At 41.9% G+C, this 22975-nt stretch overlaps 2 protein-coding genes across 7 annotated transcripts in view; one reads left to right on the top strand and one right to left on the bottom strand.

Annotated features, from left to right (window-relative positions):
- The first annotated feature begins 208 nt into the window (after positions 1-208).
- Positions 209-11904, top strand: ORC6 (origin recognition complex subunit 6). The gene is made up of 7 exons (XM_003937243.4): positions 209-534; positions 1783-1912; positions 3133-3296; positions 3842-3931; positions 6459-6571; positions 7001-7069; positions 8709-11904. Exons 1-7 carry the CDS (start codon positions 302-304, stop codon positions 8834-8836), a joined length of 927 nt encoding a protein of 308 aa, XP_003937292.3. The 5' UTR covers positions 209-301; the 3' UTR covers positions 8837-11904.
- A 2676-nt stretch (positions 11905-14580) lies between these two features.
- The window catches only part of MYLK3 (myosin light chain kinase 3), a 66736-nt gene continuing 58341 nt past the window's right edge, over positions 14581-22975 (bottom strand). For all 6 annotated transcript variants that reach the window (XM_010347813.3, XM_074403468.1, XM_010347812.3 and 3 more), the window contains 3 exons: positions 22261-22413; positions 21159-21291; positions 14581-19326 (listed from right to left, as the gene is read on the bottom strand). In XM_010347813.3, the coding sequence (XP_010346115.2) occupies positions 19267-19326; positions 21159-21291; positions 22261-22413 (346 nt within the window). In that variant the 3' untranslated portion in view covers positions 14581-19266. The remainder of the gene's footprint in view (positions 19327-21158; positions 21292-22260; positions 22414-22975) is intronic.

The following is a 22975-nucleotide window of genomic DNA, read 5'->3' as shown; positions in this document are numbered from 1 at the left end:
GGACCCTGCAGGCGGCTTCTCGATTGGCCTGCTTCTAGGAACCCAAGTCTCGCGTGTTTATTGGCTCTGGCTACTTAAAGCTGGATGGACGGACCTGGGCGCCAGCCAATCTCACCACAGCGTGTGAGAATGGGTGGGGCAGTGCAAGGCAGTGGGGATCGCCCGGCGGCAGGCAGTAGACAGCAGGAGGGAAAGGCAGTGTGTGATGAGTTTGTCAAGAAAAAAGGAATGGGTGGCTGGGGAGCAGACAAGTCCATGTTCTCTGTATCCGTCCGCCTTGGCGAGCGCGCTCGTGACGCACATGCGCAAAAGGAAGACCCTGATTAGTTTGTGGGACGGTCTCAATCTGGTCCCAACCAATCCAGATACGCCGGAGGTGGGGCCTGGCCCTCACTGGCTGGCACAGAGTGCGCGCGGGTTTCGTCGCCCCGCGGCGTTCGCCGGAGTTGATCACTTTAGTGGGGGCGGCATGGGGTCGGAGCTGATCGGCCGTCTGGCCCCGCGCTTAGGCCTCGCTGAACCCGAATTGCTGAGGTGAGTTTCGACAGCGCAAGACCAGGGCTGGGCTTCCGCCTCGCGGCCCTGGGCCCTCAGGCGAGGCCCGCGCCCTTCCCATGCGACGGGCGGCGCAGGAGTGACGAGGAGCGCTGGGGCTGGACAGGGTTTAGAACCTACTTCAAGAGAGACTTCCTGGCGGTGGGCTTGCTTGAGGTGTCAAGAAGGGCGATGGCAGACGTCCCTGGGAACAGCCAGCCCTGTCTGTGGGTGGCACAGTGGTAGGGAGAAGAACAAGCGCGGGAGAACTTCCGCTCATTCCGCTGACGCCTACTGCAGTCGAGGTTACAGCTGCTAACCTGATATCGTGGCGCAGAGCCCCGCTGTCTGTAAAGGGCGAGGACTGCGTAGACCTTAAACCGAGTAATATGCCCGAGCCACCGGACTTGAGGTGGAGCGCGGCCTAGCGGAAAACTCGGGAAGGCAGGTTCCATTCCCGCTGAGGCCGGATTGATGGAAGGTGCCGGGCGAGGAAGCTGTGGCAAGAGCAGCCCAGGCAGGGACGACACCTCCTGCAAAAGCCGTCGGATGGGAAGCGGGATCTGGAGTTCGGAATAAAGCCATTGTAGCTAAAACGTGGAGAGCAGGACCAGGCTCTGTGCTTCAACAGTCAGGCGAGCGAAGGCAAGGAAAAGAGCGCTTAAAAACATTTGAAGACACACCTGCAGGACTCGATAGTCATTTAGAACAGTGGTTCTCAAAATGTGGTTCCTGGACTAGCAACAGCCATATCATCTTGTCACTTGTTAGAAATACAAATTCTTGGGCCCCACCTCAAGCATACTGATCAGTCACTCAGCCTGGTTCCCCCGTAATTTGTTTTCACAAGCCCTAAGGTGATTTTCGCATGCATTGAAGTTTAAGAACTACTGATTTAAAGGAAATGGGGGGGGAAAGAGGAACCCTGGTCTAACCTGCCTGCCTCTAAAATAGTTCATGCTTGTTCCAGTAATGGAAGGAGGAAAGAAGGGTTATTTATTTATTTATTTATTTTTTATCGAAATTTGACTTAACTTTTGCCTGAAAACGTTTGAGCACAGTGATGTTTGGAGCCAGTTCTGATTCTTCCTCTCTTCAGAGGATACAATCTTCATACCCAGCCCCAGATAAATGTGCACTGGAGTTTAGGCTTAGTGTGACATTCATCAAGCTGTAGTTATTGTTTACTAAAGTGTTGAGCAAACTTCTGAATAAGAGTTGTAGCTAACACACTGCCCTTTTATCTAGGAAAGCAGAGGAGTACTTGCGCCTGTCCCGGGTGAAGTGTGTCGGCCTTTCTGCACACACCACGGAGACTAGCAGTGCAGTCATGTGCCTGGACCTTGCAGCTTCCTGGATGAAGTACCCCTTGGACAGGGTAAGTAGGTCCCACCGAATATCTGAATAATCCAGTGCAACACTGAAGCTCTTTTAACTTTTAATTGAAATAAACCCCAGTTAAAACTCTTGTTTTGGAATTGTCCTGGCTATTCTTGTATAATTTCTGGAAATACTGTAGAATCATTTTGAGTTGGAAAAAAATTTTTTGCCACGTTTTCTTTACTCTTCACTAATTTTCCCTGACCACCTCTTTCTTGGGAAGAGGCCATCTTCCACATTGCTGCTAGCATTATCCTCCTTTTAAAGCACGTCTTTCAAAACCCCTATGCTTTTCTTCTAATATCACAGTGCTTGAAAGAACAAGCTTTGGGGTCAGGAGGTGTTGCATATTGAGATCAAATCTCCACACTAGCTAGCTCTTTTAACCTCCAGTGTGCTCACCCATAAATTGAAGATAAAATAACCAATTTTACTAGATTATCATGAGGATTAAATGTACATAACACTGTTAACACAGTACTCGTGTCATAACGATACGCTTATTAAATGGTAATATTAAAAACAGTTTTGTTGATTACCATCGAACTCTCTAGCCTCTCTTGAATCCTGGCCTCAAGCTACAGTATTCACATAACAGATTCTCCACTTCAATGATTTGTGGCTTTATAAATGCAATATCTTGTTTTTTCCTGCAGTACTCTTCTGGTAAACTCCTTTTTGTCTTACATGACCCTGCCTGATTGTTATATTCTTTATGAAACTTGCCTTAACTCTCCCAGGCAGAGCTAGTATCCCACAGTGGATCCTCCTGTTTACCTTCCTACTTTCCTTTTCCTCTTTCTCTCCTGCATACACACACACACCTGCCCCCGATTCCACTCCCACTACTTCTCTCCTTCTTCTTCCCAGTAAATTACACATTAACAGCTTTGTATAAACACAAGTAACCATATATGTGTTTCCTGTGGTTTTTTAACTACCTGTTTGACTATATTAATATTGTGTTATAATTTTAAATTATCTGTGCATAGGCATGACTGTCTTTGTATAGTTTGAACTCTTTTCGAGAGCAGTACTTCCTCTGCCTGATGTGTTTACTAATTTTTTTGACTGAGCAAAGCTAAACCTTTAGGTAGAGTGACTTGCCACAAAATTAATTTTGAAAAGTCATACCACTTATTAAACAAGTGTTTAAAGGTACTAATATATAGAACTTAAGGTTTTTATGATTCATGTATGTGTTTTTTCCTTTCACAGGCCTATTTAATTAAACTTTCTGGTTTGAGCAAGAAAACATATCAGAGCTGTCTTAAGTCTTTTGAGTGTTTACTAGGCCTAAATTCGAATATTGGAATAAGAGACCTAGCTGTACAGTTCAGCTGTACAGAAGCAGTGAACATGGCTTCAAAGATACTAAAAAGGTATGGGGCATAAAGAATCTTAATTGAAAATGTATACCGATAGGCTGGGTGCAGTGGCTCATGCCTGTAATCCCAGCACTTTGGGAGGCCAAGACGGGGGCGGTTCACATGGTCCGGAGTTTAAGACCAGCCTGGCCAACATGGTGAAACCCCATTTCTACTAAAAATACAAAAAATTAGCTCAGTGTGGTGGCACCCAGCTACTAGGGAGGCTGAGGCAGGAGAATTGCTTGAACCCAGGAGGTGGAGGTTGCAGTGAGCCAAGATTGTGCCATTGCATTCCAGCCTGGGTGACAGAGCAAGACTCAGTCTCGTGGGGAAAATAAAAAGAAAAACCAGAAAATTTATACTGATAGATAAAGAAAAATTATCTACTGTCCTATTCTGGTTAATTTTCGGTCTTAAGAAAAAAAAAATCTCCTATGTCAAAGTGACAGTGCACATATCTAATGCATTTTAAAAGCTTGTAAGTTCTGGTTTGCACTTTCAATCTCTTTTGAAATAATATTTTCTAACATATAATTCTGCAATAACCTCTCCTTTAGCTATGAGTCCAGTCTTCCCCAGACACAGCACGTAGATCTTGACTTATCCAGGCCACTTTTCACTTCTGCTGCACTGCTTTCAGCATGCAAGTAAGTATTTCTTTAAACATTCAGAAAAGTTCCTAATTTACAAGTGGGTTTTTTATTCCCAAGGAATACTTCTAATTTAGTTGATTTCAATTCAGAGCATATTTTCCCCTAGAAATATTAGGAATATTGGCCAAGTGACCATATTCCCAGTTTGTCACATAATGTAGCTAACAACTTGGAACTAGTGTTACCGGAATTCCACTAGCCAAATAGCAGCTGTATACATATATGTAGCTGAGAATTCTGATTTCAGTCTGCCTTTTATAAAAGAGGATATCTGTCATTAAAACAATGTTCTTGCCGGGCGCGGTGGCTCACACCTGTAATCCCAGCACTTTGGGAGGCTGAGGCGGGTGGATCACGAGGTCAAGAGATCGAGACCATCCTGGTCAACATGGTGAAACCCCGTCTCTACTAAAAATACAAAAAATTAGTTGGGCATGGTGGTGCGCGCCTGTAATCCCAGCTACTCAGGAGGCTGAGGCAGGAGAATTGCCTGAACCCCAGAGGCGGAGGTTGCGGTGAGCTGAGACCGCGCCATTGCACTCCAGCCTGGGTAACAAGAGCGAAACTCCGTCTCAAAAAAAAAAAAAATAATAATGTTCTTGTATAATTTTCTGCTTACATTTTTAAAAAGGTACTGGCTGGTGGGAGGCGGAGGTTGCAGTGAGCCAAGATTACACCACTGCACTCCAGCCTGGTGACAGAGTGAGACTCTGTCTCAAAACAAAAAAAGGTACTAGCTGGGCCAGGTGTGGTGGCTCCTACTTGTAATCCCAACACTTTGGGAAGCTGAGGCAGGAGAAATGCTTGAGGCATGGAGTTCAAGACTATTCTAGACAACATAGTGAGACTCCAATCTCTTAAAAAAAAAAAAGTGGGGGGTGGTGGGCAGGCAAGGTGGCCCATGCCTATAATCTCAACACTTTGGGAGGCCAAGGTGGGCGGATCATCTGAGGTTGGGAGGTTGAGACCAGCCTGACCAACATGGAGAAACCCTGTCTCTACTAAAACTGCAAAATTAGCCTGGCATGGTGGCTCATGCCTATAATCCCAGCTACTCAGGAGGCTGAGACAGAAGATTCACTTGAACCCGGAAGGTGGAGGTTGCAGTGGTACCATTGCACTCCAACCTGGGCAACAGAGCAAGACCCTGTCTCAAAAAAAAAAAAAATTAGCTGAGTGTCAGCACATGCCTCCAGTTGTGGTTTCTCAGCTACTCAGGAGGCTGAAGCTGAAGGCTCACTGGAGCCTGGGAGTTCTTGGTTAGAGTGAGCTATGGTCATACTACTGCATTGCAGCCTAGGCAGCACAGCAACAGCCTGTCTCCAAAAAAAAATGCTGGCCACAACTGTTATTCAAGGAATTTATCACATATTTCAGTGATAAATTCTCCCATCTGAATCTTAGAATTGTGGGTTATTTATATATACTGAAATGTTACTTTGGATTAGTAATTACTGATATCTTTGTCTAAAGTTGTCTTTTTTTTTTTTTTTTTTTTGGAGACAGAGTCTTGCTCTGTTGCACAGGCTGGAGTGCAGTGGCGTGATCTGAGCTCACTGTGACCTCTGCCTCCCGGGTTTAAACAATGCTCTGCATCAGCCTCCTGAGTAGCTGGGATTACAGGCTCATGCCACCATGCCCAGCTAATTTTTATATTTTTAGTAGAGACAGGGTTTCACCATCTTGGCCAGGCTGGTCTTGAACTCCTGACCTCGTGATCCACCCACCTCAGCCTCTCTGTGAGACACCGCACCCAGCCAAGTTGTCTTACTTATCTTGCCAACAAACTCCTTAGAAAACAAAATGTAGTTGGCCCAAATGGATTTCTCACTACCTACCCACTAATTTTGATATGTTGACTCTATTAGCTACATACCTAGGAGTATTAATTGGCATTTGTGGAAAACATCTCTTTAATTCAACAAAAGTGTGTGCATATAGGCAGGAAGTGTAGCTGTTAACGGTAGAAAACAATAAGAATAGTCAACCCTACTTTTGAAACCATATCATACCAAGTAAAAAAAGGTCCTGAAAGGTCTATTGTCCTGAAGAAAAAGTTTATTTTGTGTTTTTAATTAGTGGTTGCTGTGGAGTGTTATTAAGAGAGTTCATTTTCAGGGAGGGATGGGGTTGTTCACATCCCCGTAATATAAATGTAAATATCCTGCGGGTTAAAATGAGTTGAACATTTAAAAAGTCCTATGATTGTCCTTCAGCAAATTAATCTGAGATTTACTAAAGAGTTCTAAAAGGCATGAAGCACTACAGCAAATGTGTTTTATGTGCCTCTTTTGTTATAAAACAGATCCTATGTGCATTTTAACTCTCAGTCCAATAAATAACTAAATAAACAACTTAGCCAAATTTGCATGATTATAGATAATGACATGTTTGAATAAAGGACAGTCTAGACAGAGGCTCTTAAAGCATGGGCAAAAAGAAAATAAGTTAATTATCTGGTTGGCCAGAGAAGAAAACTGTACTGGTCTTGAGAAAAGCAACTTACGAAATTGTTTTGTAGGATTCTAAAGCTGAAAGTGGATAAAAACAAAATGGCAGCCACATCCGGTGTAAAAAAGGCTGTATTTGATCGACTGTGTAAACAACTAGAGAAGATTGGACAGCAGATTGACAGTAAGTATTCTGTAGCTCAAGAATGTGTCCTTTGAAAATGTAGTGCTTTTGCTTGTAAAAGGCAAGTATTTTTAAAAGTAAACTTGCTGCTTTCTAAATTCTGTATTGCATGTGGACCAGATCATTAAAAGATTTTTAATGATCTTTCTAACCTATGATTCCGTGAATCTATGCCTGGAAAATAGATTCTCCATTAACACATTCCCATGTTAAATACCAGCCTCTAGATACATAAGCCAGGATAGAAATGATTCTCAAGTCTGACAAGAGAGGCCAAAGAAAAGAGAAATCTAAGATCATTTGTCTTCTTGTCTTCATATTTTATCAGTTAAGGTGTCTAATTTGATTTGTGATCCAAAACATGCCCAAACACTGAAATTGAGGATAGGAGAAAAATTAACCTTGATAACACTTTATTTTTTCTTAAAGGAGAACCTGAAGATTTAGCTACTCCACCACAGAAGAGAAAGAAGATAGTGGTTGAACCCCCAGCAAAGGGTGAGTTTTACTAACACAGTACTGACATTGACATTTTATGCAGTACAGTCCAGTGGTGCCCTAGCAGCTTGCCTGAGAGGAGTACAGTTTTAAGTAAATTCTGACTGAATCATTTGATAAGACCAGTTTTCCAAGCAATCAGTAATGGAAGTAACATAGGTATTAGGTAATTAAGAATATGGCTGGCCTGGCACAGTGGCTTATTCCTGTAATCCCAGCACTTTGAGAGGCTGCAGCGGGAGGATTGCTTGAGCCCAGGAGTTCGAGACCAGCCTGAGCAGGTACAGTTAGGTATTTGTCTTACCTGGGCATGGTCTGATAGGAAGTCCTTAGTTGTATAACCAATCAGCTGGTTGGCCGTTTGTGATTGACTGGGATTATTTTTGTCTTTTGGAGGTTCTTTCCCCCCACAAAAAAAAAAAGTTTTTAAGTTAAGTTCCAGTTTACTTATAAGAGCTTTAGCTACAGAGACAACCTCAGGTGAATGGCTGCTTTATTGTTTTAATATCACCTACTGGCTCTGTGATTTTTTTTTTTTTGTGACATGGCCTGGCTCTGTCAACCCATGCTAGAGTGCAATTGCATGATCTTGGTTCACTGCATCTTCTGCCTCCTGAGCTCAAACCATCCTCCCACCTCAGCCTCCTGAGTAGCTGGGACTCCAGGTGTGTGCCACTTCACCTGGCTTTTTTTTTTTTTTTTGAGACAGAGTCTCGTTCTGTCACCCAGGCTGAAGTGCAATGGTGCCATCTCAGCTCACTGCAACCTCCGTCTCCCAAGGTCAAGTGATTCTCTGCCTCAGCCTCCTGGGATTATAGGTGCCTGCCATCATCCCAGCTAATAATTTAGTAGAGGCTGGGTTTCACCATCTTGGCCAGGCTGGTCTTGAACTCTTGACCTCGTGATCCACCCGCCTCAGCCTCCCAAAATGCTGGGATTACAGGTGTGAGCCACCTCGCCCAGCACACGTGGCTAATTTTTGTATTTTTGGTAGAGGTGGGGTCTCACTGTTGCCCAGGCTGGTCTTGAACTTCTGGGCTCAAGTGATCCACCCCTGCTTGGACTCCCAAAGTGCTGGAATTACAGGCATGAACCACTACGCCTGGCCACTGGCAATATGATTCTAAGAAAGTCTATAATTTCTGTGAGCCTCAATTTCCTGCTTTATAAAATGTGATTAATATTCTTACCTATTATGGATTATAGTAGGGGTTAAACGAAATAATGCTATTTAAAGTAGTTGGTTCGATGCCTATTAAGCACCAGTTAAGTGCTTGATAGATGTTAGTGATTACTAGATGTCTTGGAATGCTCGGAGTGTAAGGGAGAGAATAGTGATAGCTAAGCTAGGCGTGGTAGCTTATAGATTATAGGTGAGCCTATAATCCCAGCAATAGTCCCAGCTGCCCAGGAGGTGCAGGTGGGAGAATCAGTTGAACCTAGGAGTTTGAGTCCAGCCTGAGCAACATTGCAAGGCCCCATCTCAAAAAAACAGTGGTAACCGCTGTTTCTCCACTTCATTTCAGTATCTTATTTACTACGATTTTCTTAAAGTAGACAATTTAAATAAGTTTACCTTTTTAAAATTTCATTTCTAAGCATAACAGTTTTAAAGTTGCTTTTGATAATTTTCTCTCAGAAGTGGAGAAGGCAGTGGAGATGCCACATAAACCACAGAAAGATGAAGATCTGACACAGGATTATGAAGAATGGAAAAGAAAAATTTTAGAAAATGCTGCCAATGCTCAAAAGGCTACAGCAGAGTAATTTCAGCTTCCGGACTGGTATGCATTGCAAACTGATAGTACATTGCCACCTCCAGGAAGGCTTGAGGACTTTGGAATTTTGTTTAAACTTTTTTTTTTTTTGAGATGGAGTCTCCCTCGGTCACCTAGGCAGAGTCTCCCTCGGTTGCCCAGGCTAGAGCACAATGGTGCAATCTTGACTCCCTGCAACCTCTGCCTCTCCGGTTCAAGCGATTCTCCTGCCTCAGCCTCCTTAGTAGCTGGGATTACAGCGCCTGCCACCATGCCTGGCTAATTTTCCTATCTTTAGTAGAGACAGGGTCTCACCATGTTGGTCAGGCTGTTCTCGAACTCCTGACCTTGTGATCTGCCTGCCTCAGCCTCTCAAAGTGCTGGGATTACAGGCATGAGCCACCGCACCTGGCCTTCTTTAAACTTTTATAACAAGGACCCTAAGACTATTGCCTTAATAGCAAAGCAGCCTGCCTGGAGGCTGAGTTTGGGCAATGGGCTGGTCCCTGGTGTGGTCAATATCAGACCAGCCACAGTGCCTGATTGGTATAGCTTCATACACTTTCCTACAAAATGGAATTGGAGGCCTGGTGCAGTGGCTCACACCTGTAATCCCAGCACTTTGGGAGGCTAAGGTGGGTGGATCACCTGAGATCAGGAGTTTGAGACCAGCCTAGCCAACATGGAAAAACCCTGTTTCTACTAAAAATACAAAATTTAGCTAGGTGTGGTGGTGCCTGCTTGTAATCCTAGCTCCTCGGGAGCCTGAGACAGGAGCATCACTTGAACCTGGGAGGCAGAGGTTGCAGTGAGCTGAGATCGCGCCACTGTACTCCAGCCTGAGCGACAGAGTGAGACTCCATCAAACAAACAAACAAACAAATAAATAAATAAATGGAATTGGAGCCATTTTGCTTTGTTTCAAGTGAATGGCTGTCCCTTGTCTTATTCAGAATATAAAATTCAGTCTGAATGGTCTTGTACAGATTTTACTTGTTTTTGTGTAAGATATTTTTTATTTGACTGAATCAATATATTGTACAGCCTAAGTTAATAAATGTTATTTGTATATGCATTCAAGTTGTACTTGTCATCAGTTTGGCGGAATCCTTATGCTAAAAGCTATGTCTACTCTAACAGGAAAAAGCCCAGGTTCCTGTCCACTGAGCCACACTGCCCTCCAGACGACAAACTCAAATCAGACTTCCTGGGTTTGAATCTCTGCTCAGCCATTTACACCTGTGAAACCTTTAGCACATTAATTAACTTCTTTATGCCCCATCTATAAAGTAGCAGTAGAAATGGTACCACCTCATAGATAATACAGAAGACTATCTGAGCCGATACATGTAAAGCATTTAGCACAGTACCTGCTATGAATAAGTATTTAGAAAATATCAGAATAGAAAAAATCTCACATCTGGAGATCTCTTAATGAATTAAACGTTAGCACCTTTCTATAAAATCAAGATTTAAAAAAAATATCTACATATTGAAAAATGTGACGTTAGTGAATACTGCTTATTTTAAGACTATGGAAAAGGACCTTTTCATGGATGGTAAGAAGTTGCTAAAGGCATCATGCCAGACATGATTTTAATTAAAATTAAGAATATATGATAAAATTAAATATTTCCATGGTAAAGCGATTGCATCCAAATGTTTAAAAATCTACTTAGAATTGTATCAGTAGTAATAGTGGTTTCCTTTTTTCTGCTACAGGTAATGAGTAATACCTGCTACATAGACCTAGAATGATTAAAGGTGATGTCTCTTTTTTTCCCTGTACCCTTTTTGGTTTTAGAACTTTAGCAGACTAAGGCTAAAGAAATACCACAATGAGGCCAGGCACAGTGGCTCACGCCTATAATCCCAGCACTTTGGGATGCCTAGGCGGGTGGATCACGAGGTCGAGATCGAGACCATCCTGGTCAACATGGTGAAACCCCATCTCTACTAAAAATACAAAAAATTAGCTGAGCACAGTGGCGTGTGCCTGTAATCCCAGGTACTCAGGAGGCTGAGGCAGGAGAATTGCCTGAACCCAGGAGGCGGAGGTTGCGGTGAGCTGAGATCGCACCATTGCACTCCAGCCTGGGTAACGAGCGAAACTCCGTCTCAAAAAAAAAAAAAAAATACCACAATGAAATGATCCAACATAAGCATTTCTGGCAAGGCCTGTGGTATTGGGGAATGAACAGGAGGAGCTTTGGAACCACACAATCCGGTTTAAATTCTGGCTCTGCCACTTGTCCCCTATAAAAAGCCCAAAACCTTACAGACCCTAAGATTTCCTATTTGTAAAATAGAAAAGCTGGGCACCGTGGCCTACACCTACAGTCACAGCTACTCAGGGGCCAAGGCAGGAAGATCACTTGAGCCAGAGTTTAAGTCTGTAGCGTGCTGTGATCACACCTGTGAATAGCCACTGCACTCCAGCCAGGGCAACGTAGGGAGACCCCATCTCTTAAAAAAAAAAAAAATAGCTAAAATAGAAGTACCTGCCTTGTGAGGATTAAAGGTACTACCATATTTGTGAAGTATGTGGCATTTAAAAGGCATCCACTGAATAGCTTTTGTTATGGCTTTGAGCCAAAATAAATCTTCCTCATTTATTAAGAAGGTATGTAATAAGAGACCCACCACAGTGGCTCACCCCTGTAATTCTAGCACTTTGGGGGACTGAGGCTGGCAGATTGCCTGAGCTCAGGAGTTCAAGACCAGCCTGGGCAACATGGCGAAACCCCATCTCTAGTAAAGACAAAAAAAAATTAGCTGGGCATGGTGGCAAGTTACTGTAGTCTTAGCTACTTGGGAGGCTGAGGCACAAGAATTGGTTGCACCCAGGAGGTGGAGGTTGCAGTGAGCTGAGATTGTGCTGCAGCACTCCAGCTTGGGTGACAAAATGAGACTGTCTCAAAAGCAAAAACCAAAAAAAGGTATGTAATTTACTATTTGGTGCTAAGACTTAAATTTCTAGCTTTGAGTCAAAAGCAATGTACTTATCACCCTGTAAAATTAAGCACATTCACTTTCTTTAAAATTGTAGTAAAATGTATGTAACAAAATATACTATCTTAATCTTTTTTTTTTTTTTTTAAAGATGGGTTTTCACCATATTGGTCAGGCTGGTCTCGAACTCCTAACCTCAGGTGATCTGCTCACCTCAGCCTCCCAAAGTGCTGGGATTACAGGTGTGAGCCACCGCGCCTGGCTTCTCTTAATCTTTTTAAAGTGTATATGGTTAACTATTATATAGTCACTTTGTTTTGCAAGCAATCTCCAGAATTTTTTCATCTTGCAAAACTGACATGATTAAACAACTCCCCATTCCTCCCCGTGTCACCTGACAACCACCACTGTACTTTCTCTCTCTGAATTGCCTAAGGATTCATATTAGTGGAATCACAGTCTTTGTCTTTGTGACTGGCTTTTTTTTACTTAATATAATGTCCTTGAGATTCATCCATGTTATAACATGTCAGCATTTCCTTCCTGTTTAAAGCTGTATAAACCACATTTTGTTTATCCATCCATCAGTGGGACACTTGGGCTGCTTCCTCTTGGCTGTTTTGAATAATGCTGCTATGAACATGGGTGTACAAATACTTCTTGGGGACCCTGCTTCCAGTTCTTTTGGGTATACACCAGAAATTGGATTGCTAGATCATATAGTAATTCTATTTTTATTTTTATTGATTGATTGATTGATTGATTTTTTGAGACGGGAGTCTCACTCTGTCACCCAGGCTGGAGTGTAGTGGCACGATCTCAGTTCACTGTAATCTCTGCCTCCTGAATTCAAGCAATTCTGCCTCAGCCTCCTGAGTAGCTGGGATTACAGATACCCACCACCACGCCTGGCTAATTTTTGTAGTTTTAGTAGAGACAGGGTTTTGTCATGTTGGCTGGGCTGGTCTTGAACTCCTGACCTCAAGTGATCCACAGGCCTTGGCCTCCCAAAGTGTTGGAATTACAAGCATGAGTCACTGCGCTCGGCCTCTATTTTTAAATTTTTGGGGAACTCCCATAGTGTCTGTAACTGTACCATATTACATTCCCACCCACAGTTCATAAGGATTCCAATTTTCTCTACATCCTTGCCAACACTTGTTATTTTCTAGTTTTTATTTATTTATTATTATTATTTTTTAATAGTTGCCATCCTAATGAGTGTAAGGTGTTATTGTGGTTTTGATTTACTTTTCCCTAATGATTAAGGAAAAGATGTTGGGCATCTCTTCACGGACTTGAAAAGACATTTTTAAAGAAAACATACAAACAGCTAATATTTTGGCCCTTTTTGAATCAGGTTTGGTTTTTGTTAGATATTAACCCTTATCAGATATGATTGGCAAATATTTTCTGCCATTCCTTAGATTTCCTTTTCACTCTGTTTATTGTGGCCTTTGATGCACAGAAGCTTTTAATTTTGATGTAATCCAATTTATTTTTATTTCTGTGGCCCGTACTCTTGCTGTTATATCCAAGAAATCATTGCCAAATCCAATGTCATGAAGCTTTTTCCCTATGTTTTCTTCTAAGAGCTAAATGGTTTTAGCTCTTACATTTAGTTATTTAATCCATTTTGAGTTAATTAGCACATTTACTATTAAATTACCCTATTAAAATGTGATTCTGATAAATCTAAAATTTCTGAGCCTTGTTTAAATACCACATGAGAATAAATGTAAGTAGTATTGCCTGTTAGTTTTTTTCTTTATGTCATGAAAGCAAGTAATGGTAATTATTTTTATTCTTTGGAATATAATATATACTTAGTTATTTTTTAAATTAGCTGGGGAGTGAAGGAATTAAAGCAGTCTTGCCCAAATGCCCTCCTAGGAAGCCTTTCTACAGTTTTCCAATACAATTACAACCCCAGTGATGGATGTTCTGATGGTTAATACTGTCAACTTGATTGGATTGAAGGATACAAAGTATTGATCCTGGGTGTGTCTGTGAGGGTGTTGTCAAAAGAGATTAACATTTGAGTCTGGACTGAGAAAGGTAGATCTACCTTTAGTCTGGTGGACACCATCTAATCAGCTGCCAGTAAATACAAAGCAGGCAGAAAAACATGAAAAGGAGAGACTGGCCTAGCATCCCAGCCTAAATCTTTGTCCCGTGCTGGATGCTTCCTGCCCTCGAATGTCAGACTTCAAGTTCTTCCATTTTGGGGCTTGGAATCCCAGCTACTCAGGATGCTGAGGCAGAAAAATTGCTTGAACCCAGGAGACAGAGGTTGCAGTGAGCTGAGATCACGCTACTGCACTCCAGCCTGGTGACAGAGCAAGACTCCATCTCAAAAAGAAAAAAAAAAGTAATACATGCTCATTGTAAGAAAAAAAAAAAGATTCAAAAGGTTCAGAAAGATAAATGGAAAGTGGAATTCCCCTTCTCCCAATCACCCACTTTTCACACTCCACTGTTAAGTTTCTTGCATATCCTACAGTTTTTTAATGTATATGTAAGCATATGTCTCTTCATAAGTGGGATGATACCATATATACATTTTATATTTTTTTTTTAAGATGGCTTTCAGTATATCTAGATCTATCTGTAACAGCTGCAAGGTATTCCACTATATGGATGTGGCAAAATTCATTCAACTAAACCCAAACAAATAGGCATACGTTGGTTGTTTCTATTGGTCCATTAGCAATAGTGCTATAGTAAACATCATGTTGCATAAATCTCCATACAGTTGTTTTAAGTATGGAAGGATAAATTTCTAGAAATAAAATTGCTGGATGAAAGAAAACATGGGCATGACTTTTATTTGGATACATATCCATCAAAAGTGGGAGAATGCCATTTTCCCCACACCCTCACCAAGTCTTCACCAGTCTGGAAGGTGAAAAAAGTGGGCCCCAACTACGTTTTAGAGTTTCTCTGCCCAGCATTTTCCAGTGACTGTACATGCAAATGGAAAAGTCCCATTAGAAACAGTTGACCCAACACAATTGCAATCAAATGTTTGAGCTAAGTAAGTACACATCAGCAAAGTACTAAAAATATCCAGAAAAACTCAAGCTTCATAAAACCAAATTTCAGATGAGGGATGCTAAAATCCACGGAGCTCTCTTGTAAACAGACCCTTCAAATAAACTTTGGAGGGAAATCATTTCTCTAAGTAAGGAATAACAGCATAAAGGGAAAAATAAAATAAAATTGATTGATACGGGATTCTCTCTAGATCTGCCCTGTCCAATATGTGCCACTAACCACATGTGGCTATTAAACATTTAAAATGGGGCTAGTGCAACTGCAGAACTGAATTTCTAATTTTATTTAATTTTAATACTGGTAAGAGTAGATACTTCAGTTGCTGGAAAACTGTTAGGTATGTTTCAAACAACTTGAGTATGTAAATATATTTTTCCACAGTAAGTTTTAGGAAATCTAAATACAGATTAAGTATGTCTGATGAAAACCTAGCAACTGAATAGACAGTTTGTTTCCCCCACCACCCAGGTTTGGTTTTTTCCCTGGAGGCAAAGTTTTGCTCTGCCACCCAGGCTGGAGTGCAGTGGTGTGATCTCAGCTGACTGCAACCTCTGCCTACTGTTTAAGTGTTTCTTGTACCTTAGCCTCCCACGTAGCTGGGATTATAGGTGTGTGCCACCATGCCCAGCTAATTTTTGTATTTTTAGATAATGGGGTTTCACCGTGTTGGCGAGGCTGGTCTTTTAACTCCTGGCCTCAAGCAGTCTACCCACCTCAGCCTCCCACAGTGCTGGGATTACAGATGTGAGCCACTGCCCCCAGCCTTGATATGTGTTTTTAAACGTAAAATATATCAGATTTTGGAGACTTAGTAGGAGAAAAAGAATATAAAATATCTCAATTTTTTTGTTTGTTTGAGGTAAGAGTTTTGCTCATCACCCAGGCTGAGTTCAGTGGTGCAATCTTGGCTCACTGTAACCTCCACCTCCTGGGTTCAAGTGATTTTCCTGCCTTACCCTCCCTAGTAGCTGGTAAAATATCTCAATTTTATATTGATTACATATGGAAATTTTAAAAATACATTGTTATATAAATTGTTAAAATTGATTTTCAATGGGTTTTGTTAGAGAAGCTAAGATAAATTTTTAAAATTACGTGTATAGCCTGTATTATATTCTTGCTGGGCAGTGCTGCTCTAAATAGGATAATTAACTACTTTTTTCTGGGGAGATGATTCATAGCATTCCCCAGAATCTTAAGTCCAAAAGAAGGTATGAACCATAATAGAACTACAAAATATACTCTAGCTCCTTCTGGAGGCTGCACTCAAAAAACCTTTTAAAGAAAGATAACTGACATTTAAAAAATAAGACATTTTACCAAATCACTGTCACTGTCTCATCAAAGGACAGCTTCCAACAGCTGTTTTCTGATGTCCATTCTTCAGCTGACCAACTTGGAGCAGACCTAGACTTGCTAGTACTGAAACTCTTAGTTCCCAACAAGGGTTAGCCTTACAGAGGAAACTTAACAACTTGAGAACTACAGCAGCAGGATAACGTCTCCACCTGCCCACCTCTCTGTCACACACACACACACACACACACACACACACACACACACACACAGCCTCTGTCATGGGACAAAAGTCCTCTAAGGTGGTGAACCTGTTGCATGTCTAATTAAAATCTAAAAGTCACTACATTGACTAAAGCTGCTCACCCAAGGTTGAGCATGGTGGCTCATGCCTGTAATCCCATCACTTTGGGAAGCCAAGGCAGGTGGATCACCTGAGGTCAGGAGTTCAAGACCAGCCTGGCCAACATGGTGAAACCCTATCTCTACTAAAAATACAAAATTTAGCTGGGCATGGTAGCACGTGCCTGTAATCCCAACTATTTGGGAGGGCGAGGCACAAAATTACTTGAACCCAGGAGGCAGAGGTTGCAGTGAGCAAAGAATGCACTCCAGCCTGGGCGACAGAGCAAGACTCTCAAAAAATAAAATAAAATTGCTCACCAAGAAAAAAAATGGGAATAGCACAAAAATCATGTAGAAGCAAGGAAATTAGAAAGACTGTGTAATTTTCAGTAAATAAAGTACTCCTTTTAACCATTTTATACGTTGATGAAGTATCTAAATATACATGTATACAAGTTTGTAAATGTATTAGTTGAAGCTGAGTGTGGTGGCTCACACCTGTAATCCCAGCACTTTGGGAGGCTGAGGCAGGTGGATCACTTGAGCTCGAGACCAGCTTGGGCAACATGGCAAAACCCTGTCTCCACTAAAAATACAAAAATTAGTTGGGTGTGATGGCAGGCACCTATAGTCCCAGCTACTCAGGATCACCTGAGCCCAGGAAGCAGAGGCTGCAGTGAGCCAAGGTCATACCACTGCACTCCAGCCTGAGCAACAGAGTGAGACCCTGTCTCAAAAAAAAAAAAAAAAAAAGTGTTAGTTGCTTGCCATGTTGAGAACAGTGTGATTTCAGTAAAGGGATGACATGGCTACTCTAATGCAGGTAGAAAAGTGTTTAAATGTACAGTGGGCCCTTGAACAATGTGGGGGTTAGGAGTGCTTACCCCCTTGCATTTGAAAATCTGGGTATAACTTGTCTCCCCAAAAACTTAACTCCTAATAGCCTACTGTTGACTGGAAGCCTTATCAATAATATAAACAGTGAGTTAACACCCATACACACACATACATATGTGTGTTTGTGTGTTTGTATGTGTATGTGTGTGTGTGTGTGTGTATCACATACTATACTCTTTTTTTTTTTTTTTTTTCTTTTTTTTTTTGAGACGGAGTCTTGCTCTGTTGCCCAAGCTGGAGTGCAGTGGTGCAATCTTGGCTCACTGCAATCTCCACCTGCTGGGTTTCTGCTTTAGCCTCCTGAGTAGCTGGGGTTACAGGCGCCTGCCACCATACCTGACTAATTTTTGTATTTTTAGTAGAGATGGGGTTTCACCATGTTGGCCAGCTGGTCTCAAACTCCTGACCTCAAGTGATCTGCCCACCTCAGCCTCCCAAAGTGCTGGGATTATGGGTGTAAGCCACCATGCCTGGCTTATATACTGTATTAAGCTAAGGAAAAGAGAGTGTTATTAAAATCATAAGGAGGAGAACATATATTTACTATTCATTAAGTGGAAGTGGATCATCAGAAAGGTCTTCATCCTCATCATCTTCCTATTGAGTAGGCTGGAGAGTGCGATGAAGAGGAGAGCATGGTGTTGCTGTCTCAGGGGTGGCAAAGGCATAAGAAAATCCACGTATAAATTGACCCATGCAGTTCAAACCCATGTTCAAGGGTCAACTGTACATGTACATGTAAATAGGAAGTGTGCATGTCGAGAGATAACACTGAGAGTGGTACACCATTAGGCAGCAGAAGAGCAGCTTTCCTTTATATCTCATGATGTGTTCTTCTCAGAAAGCTGAGCCTCATTACATTCTTACCTCTTTCATAAATTGCCTATCAGCTTCCAGATTTACAAGACCAGAAATTTATAACCAAGAAAGAGGGGTTAGGACAGGGCAGAATTAGGAGAAAAGTGGAGTTGTGTGGCGCTTTAAAAATCATGCTCAATGCTGGGTACAGTGGCTCATACCTGTAATCCCAGCACTTTGGGAGGCCAAGGTGGGCAGATCACCTGAGGTTGGGAGTTCGAGATCAGTCTGACCAACATGGTGAAACCCTCTCTCTACCTAAAATACAAAAATTAGCCCGACGTAGTGGCAGGCATCTGTAATCCCAGCTACTCAGGAGGCTGAGGCAGGAGAATCGCTTGAACCCAGGAGGTGGAGGTTGCAGTGAGCCAAGATCACGCCATTGCACTCCAGCCTGGGCAACAGAGTGAGACTTCATCTCAAAAAAAAAAGAAAAAAAACACACACACTCAAAATGATCACTGCTCTGATTTGGCTATGACAGTGGACATATTTTGACATTTCAAAATGATGCTGATTCTCAAAATGGAGCATAAGTTAAAGCAAGTTTGAAGATCACTGTCCTAAATTCACGTGACTTGACACAAGAATGGGGTAGTACAATAAAATGTCAGCTCACACCTGAGCAAATCAAAATTCTAAGAATTCTTTGTACTGGAGGAGCTAATACTGAATAACATGACCCTGCAAAGTAGTCTACCGAGTTCTTTAATCAGTGTGAGTTTAGAATTTAAATTCGACATATGCAAAGTACCTCCCTAAAGCATCCCTACACTTACCACCAAAAGTAGGTATACTCGAAAGATACACACAGCATTTCACACTTAGTGATCTTAAAAGGCAGAAAAAAGCGTTCTTAGGAAGCTTCTTTACAGCCACTTTTCATACACAAGGAAAGCAGCAGCCATAATCATTTTTACAAAATAAGTGTAATCAATAATCGCAAAAAGCCAAATTATTTAACTTTTTGAGTCATCTCTTCTTCACCACTGGCCTCAGTAATTTCTGGACCCATTGGAGCAGCAGAGTTGAAGATTAGGGAGAAGTTGGAAATTTCCTTAACCTGTTGGCAGCAGTCACCACGTAGAAATGTTTCTTGAAGCAAGGAGAGAATAAAAGAAAAGAAAAAGCATGTATTTTAGACAAGTTGCTTTATGAAGAAACAATAAAAGGACTTAATGAGTCTAACTGCTTGGGTTGGTTTAAAACTTTTAACCTAAAGGAAACAAGTTTCTAAAATAATTATAGAATAGTCACATGCCTTTCAGGGGCATGTTTGGAATAAATATGAAGTGGGAAGATACATCATCCTGACTCCTTCCTTTGTCCCTTCCTTCCTCCTCCCTCCCTCCCGCCTTTCCTTCCTTCCTTTTTTCTTTCTTCTTTTTCTTTTTTTGAGATGGGGGGCGGGTCTCGATTTGTTGCCCAGGCTGGAGTGCAGTGGCGTGATCTTGGCTCACTGCAACCTTCACCTCCTGGGCTCAAGCAATCCTCTCACCTTAGCCTCCCAAGTAGCTGGGACTACAGGCAAGTGCCACCACACCTGGCTAATTTTTGTCTTGTTTGTAGAGATATGGTCTCACTATGTTACTCAGGCTTATCCTCCCCTTTTCACATGAAAAATGGAGCACCCGAGAACAGTGTCTTATTTTTATTTTTTATCAGCCTACATCATGCTTTGATAGAACAGTGTTTTTCAAATTGTGATTCACAGCTGAGCAATGGGTCATGAAATCAAATTGGTGGGTTGCAAACATCATTTTAAAAATAAAACCAAGTGGCATAGAATAGAAAATATCAGAATACATCATACTCCATTAGAGGAAATGCTGTGACCTTTTTTTTAAACAGAAAAGAAAAAAATTGCCCAGGCTAGAGTGCACTGGCGTGATCATTGCTCATTGCAGCCTCAAACTCATGAGCTCAAGTGATCCTCCCCACCCAACCTCCCAAATAGCTGGGACTATACGTGCAGGCCACCACGCCTGGCTTAGTCAAATTTTTGGGGTGTGTGTGTGTGTGTGTGTGTGTGTGTGTGTGTATTATGTATGTGTGTACATGTATATGTATACTTGTGTACTAGCTCCATACAAGGGTTTTGTTTATGTTTTTGGATCCCCAGTGAGGATCTAAGTCCATATTAAATTGTTGGAAGCCACTTCTCTGGATCACAGTTGCTTTTAAGATAGGTTTTATGTCCATGGTACTAAACAATTCTGTTGTAAACAAAATTATAAAGCTTTAAAAGCTTAATAGAGCTTTCTTATCTCTTATTTCTGAAATGTGGAGGAATCGGTCCTCAAGCTCTAAGCAGTTAGTTCAGGAGCTTCACTGTGATTGCCACTGAGAACATATGCTTAAGCTTCATCTGTCACTTCAAGTGTCCATATAAGCACAAACCAAATGTAACTTTTAGCCAGTTATTTTTGTTCTGTTACATTTTTAAATCAAGCTAGCAGCTTTTGACATAAGAGATTTTTTCCCCTAAATAACCTTTCTGTTCAGAATCACCATGTAAGTAAAAACTTAGTTACAGGCTGGGTGTAGTGGCTCAGGCCTGTAATGCCAGCACTTTGGGAGGCTGAGGTAGGAGGATTGCTTGAGGCCAGGAGTTCAAGACCATCCTAGGAAACTTAACAAGACCCCGTCTGTGCAAAAAAATTAGAAAAGTTAGTGAGGCATGGTTGTACATGCTCGTAGTCCCAGCTACTTAGGAGGCTGAGGTGGAAGGATTGCTTGAGCCCCAGAGTTTAAGGTTAGAGTGAGCCATGATTATGCCATTATACTCCAGCCTGAACAATAGAGCAAGGCTCTGTCTATAAAAAACAAAACAAACTAGCAACAACAACAAAAAACTTAGCTACAGGGTTTTCAAAGGACAGATTCAGATGACAAATGCCACCTTTACTAAGGGAAAAACCAAATACCTTCCATTTTCTTTGAGCTATGTATTTCTGTAGCAGCAGTTGCGATTTGAGACGAACTTTGGATCTTGAAGCTTTGGCAGGCAAATTATTCAGCCACTCGTGTTTCAGGCACTGTGTGGCACTCATTCTGCAGCTGTGAAATCAAAGAGCAGTTAAGACTTTTAGTTGAAGTTGCCTTTTCTAGTCCAAAAATCTGTTCAATTGGGTAGGAAGCCTGAGTCAGTAGAACAGATTAATCATTTAGGCAGATTCATGCCATGTACCAAAAACGGAACTCCTTGTATCTAAAATTCCCTGCCTTCAAAGTACCAGAAGGTTGTCAGCAAAATGTTCTCTGACCTCTATAGCGGGAACATATTCCAGTGATTCTAGAAAGAACCACCTCCCAGAGGGGGCTGGGAAGTTGAGGCAGAGCAGTAGGAAGGCTAGCTGTGGCTAAAATTGTTCTTAAGAAGCAAAAGAACAGGAAATTTGAAGGAAGCTTCTTTCTTCTTACAGATTATAAAGGCAACTTGTTCATCTGACTTAGAATTTTGTTCCTCTTACATAACTTCACAGTCAAAAAAAAAAAAAAAAAAAAAGACTGTAAAGGTCAGGAAAATACAAGCTGTCTTAGAGCCCAGACTCTTGGGCCTTAGCCTTGGGTCATTAATACTTTGGGTTATGTCCAGTTATTACCTTATGTCTGAGTATCAAAAAACTCGATGGCCTGACCCATTACTTTGATATAGATGCTAAAGCCTAAGCAGATTTTATTCACCAAGAAACAAGGTATTTAGATCTTTATTCTGGAAATAACATCTGCATATCTCAACTTTTTTTTCAACCTTAGCCTATGACAAGTGATAACTTGCAGATCGAACCAATTTATATATGCTTCTTTTCTAAAACTATATTTTATGCCCCTACTTGTTTGTTGTTTCATTGATTTCCTTTGTCCCTTTCTCTGTTCCTTTATTGTTCCAAAGAAGTAGCAAACTAAGAAATCTTGAACAGAATTCATCCACAGGAAGATGGACCTTCACGGTCAGTAGTCCTGCCCAGCTCCCAGACCCGGGATTTCCATCAGAAGGGCCCATGAGTGACAAGCAGTGAAGGGTACCTCTTCTCTTTGACCAGCAACCGGGAAACAAAGTCCTTGGCCTCCTCCGAGAGTCCCTCAAAGGTGTCAGCATCAAAATCCCAGCTACAGTTTACAATGAAATTCATGGTCTCTGCATCTGTTTCCCCTAGAAATGGGGACAAGCCACTGAGTCTATAGAAGAGAGAAAGGACCATCAGTAGGTGGAGGCCACATTTGCCAACCTGCATTGGCAGAATAGTGAAGCTTACAGAGTTCAAGTAAACCTAACCAGAACCAAGGGGGTTCAAAAGAAAAGCACCCCCACTACTTCTGCACAGGCTGGAGTCCAATGTGTTCATTAAAGGGAGGAGCAGAAGGATTTAAAATTCTGAGGCAAGAAGAGTGTTTGGAATAAGTCCCCTCTTGTGCGCACCTCTTTCCTCCTCATTCCTGAAGTAAAGAGTAGAATTAGGGCACAACTTGGTATGCCCAATTATCAAGTACATATTGATTTCATTTTAGAAACAGAAATAGCCTTCCATGTCCTTGAGACAACCAGGCTTGTTTAGATGCTACCCAGGCCCCAGGCCAAAGGAAAATGAGCTTTATTAGGCTCCCAGTAGAGTGAGGGTAGAGAGGCAGGACACCCTGATGGCTGGCCTCAGGTCTCTGAACTTCCCCAGCCTGGTGCAGCTCACACATCTGAGTGTGGGACAGTGCGTAGCAGTTGCACAATAATCAGAAAACCAGAAGC

The sequence above is a fragment of the Saimiri boliviensis genome, chromosome 1 (assembly GCF_048565385.1).
Source record: "Saimiri boliviensis isolate mSaiBol1 chromosome 1, mSaiBol1.pri, whole genome shotgun sequence".
In the NCBI taxonomy this organism is placed as follows: Eukaryota; Metazoa; Chordata; class Mammalia; order Primates; family Cebidae; genus Saimiri; species Saimiri boliviensis.
The sequence above is the reverse complement of the archived record's forward strand: the minus strand, read 5'-3'. Positions and strand labels throughout refer to the sequence as shown.

Coding starts and splice junctions, on each gene's coding strand:
- ORC6 (XM_003937243.4), top strand. CDS start 302: ATGCGCAAAAGGAAGACCCTGATTAGTTTGTGGGACGGTCTCAATCTG. Junction 3,297..3,841: donor GCTTCAAAGATACTAAAAAG/GTATGGGGCATA, acceptor CCTCTCCTTTAG/CTATGAGTCCAGTCTTCCCC. Junction 3,932..6,458: donor GCACTGCTTTCAGCATGCAA/GTAAGTATTTCT, acceptor ATTGTTTTGTAG/GATTCTAAAGCTGAAAGTGG.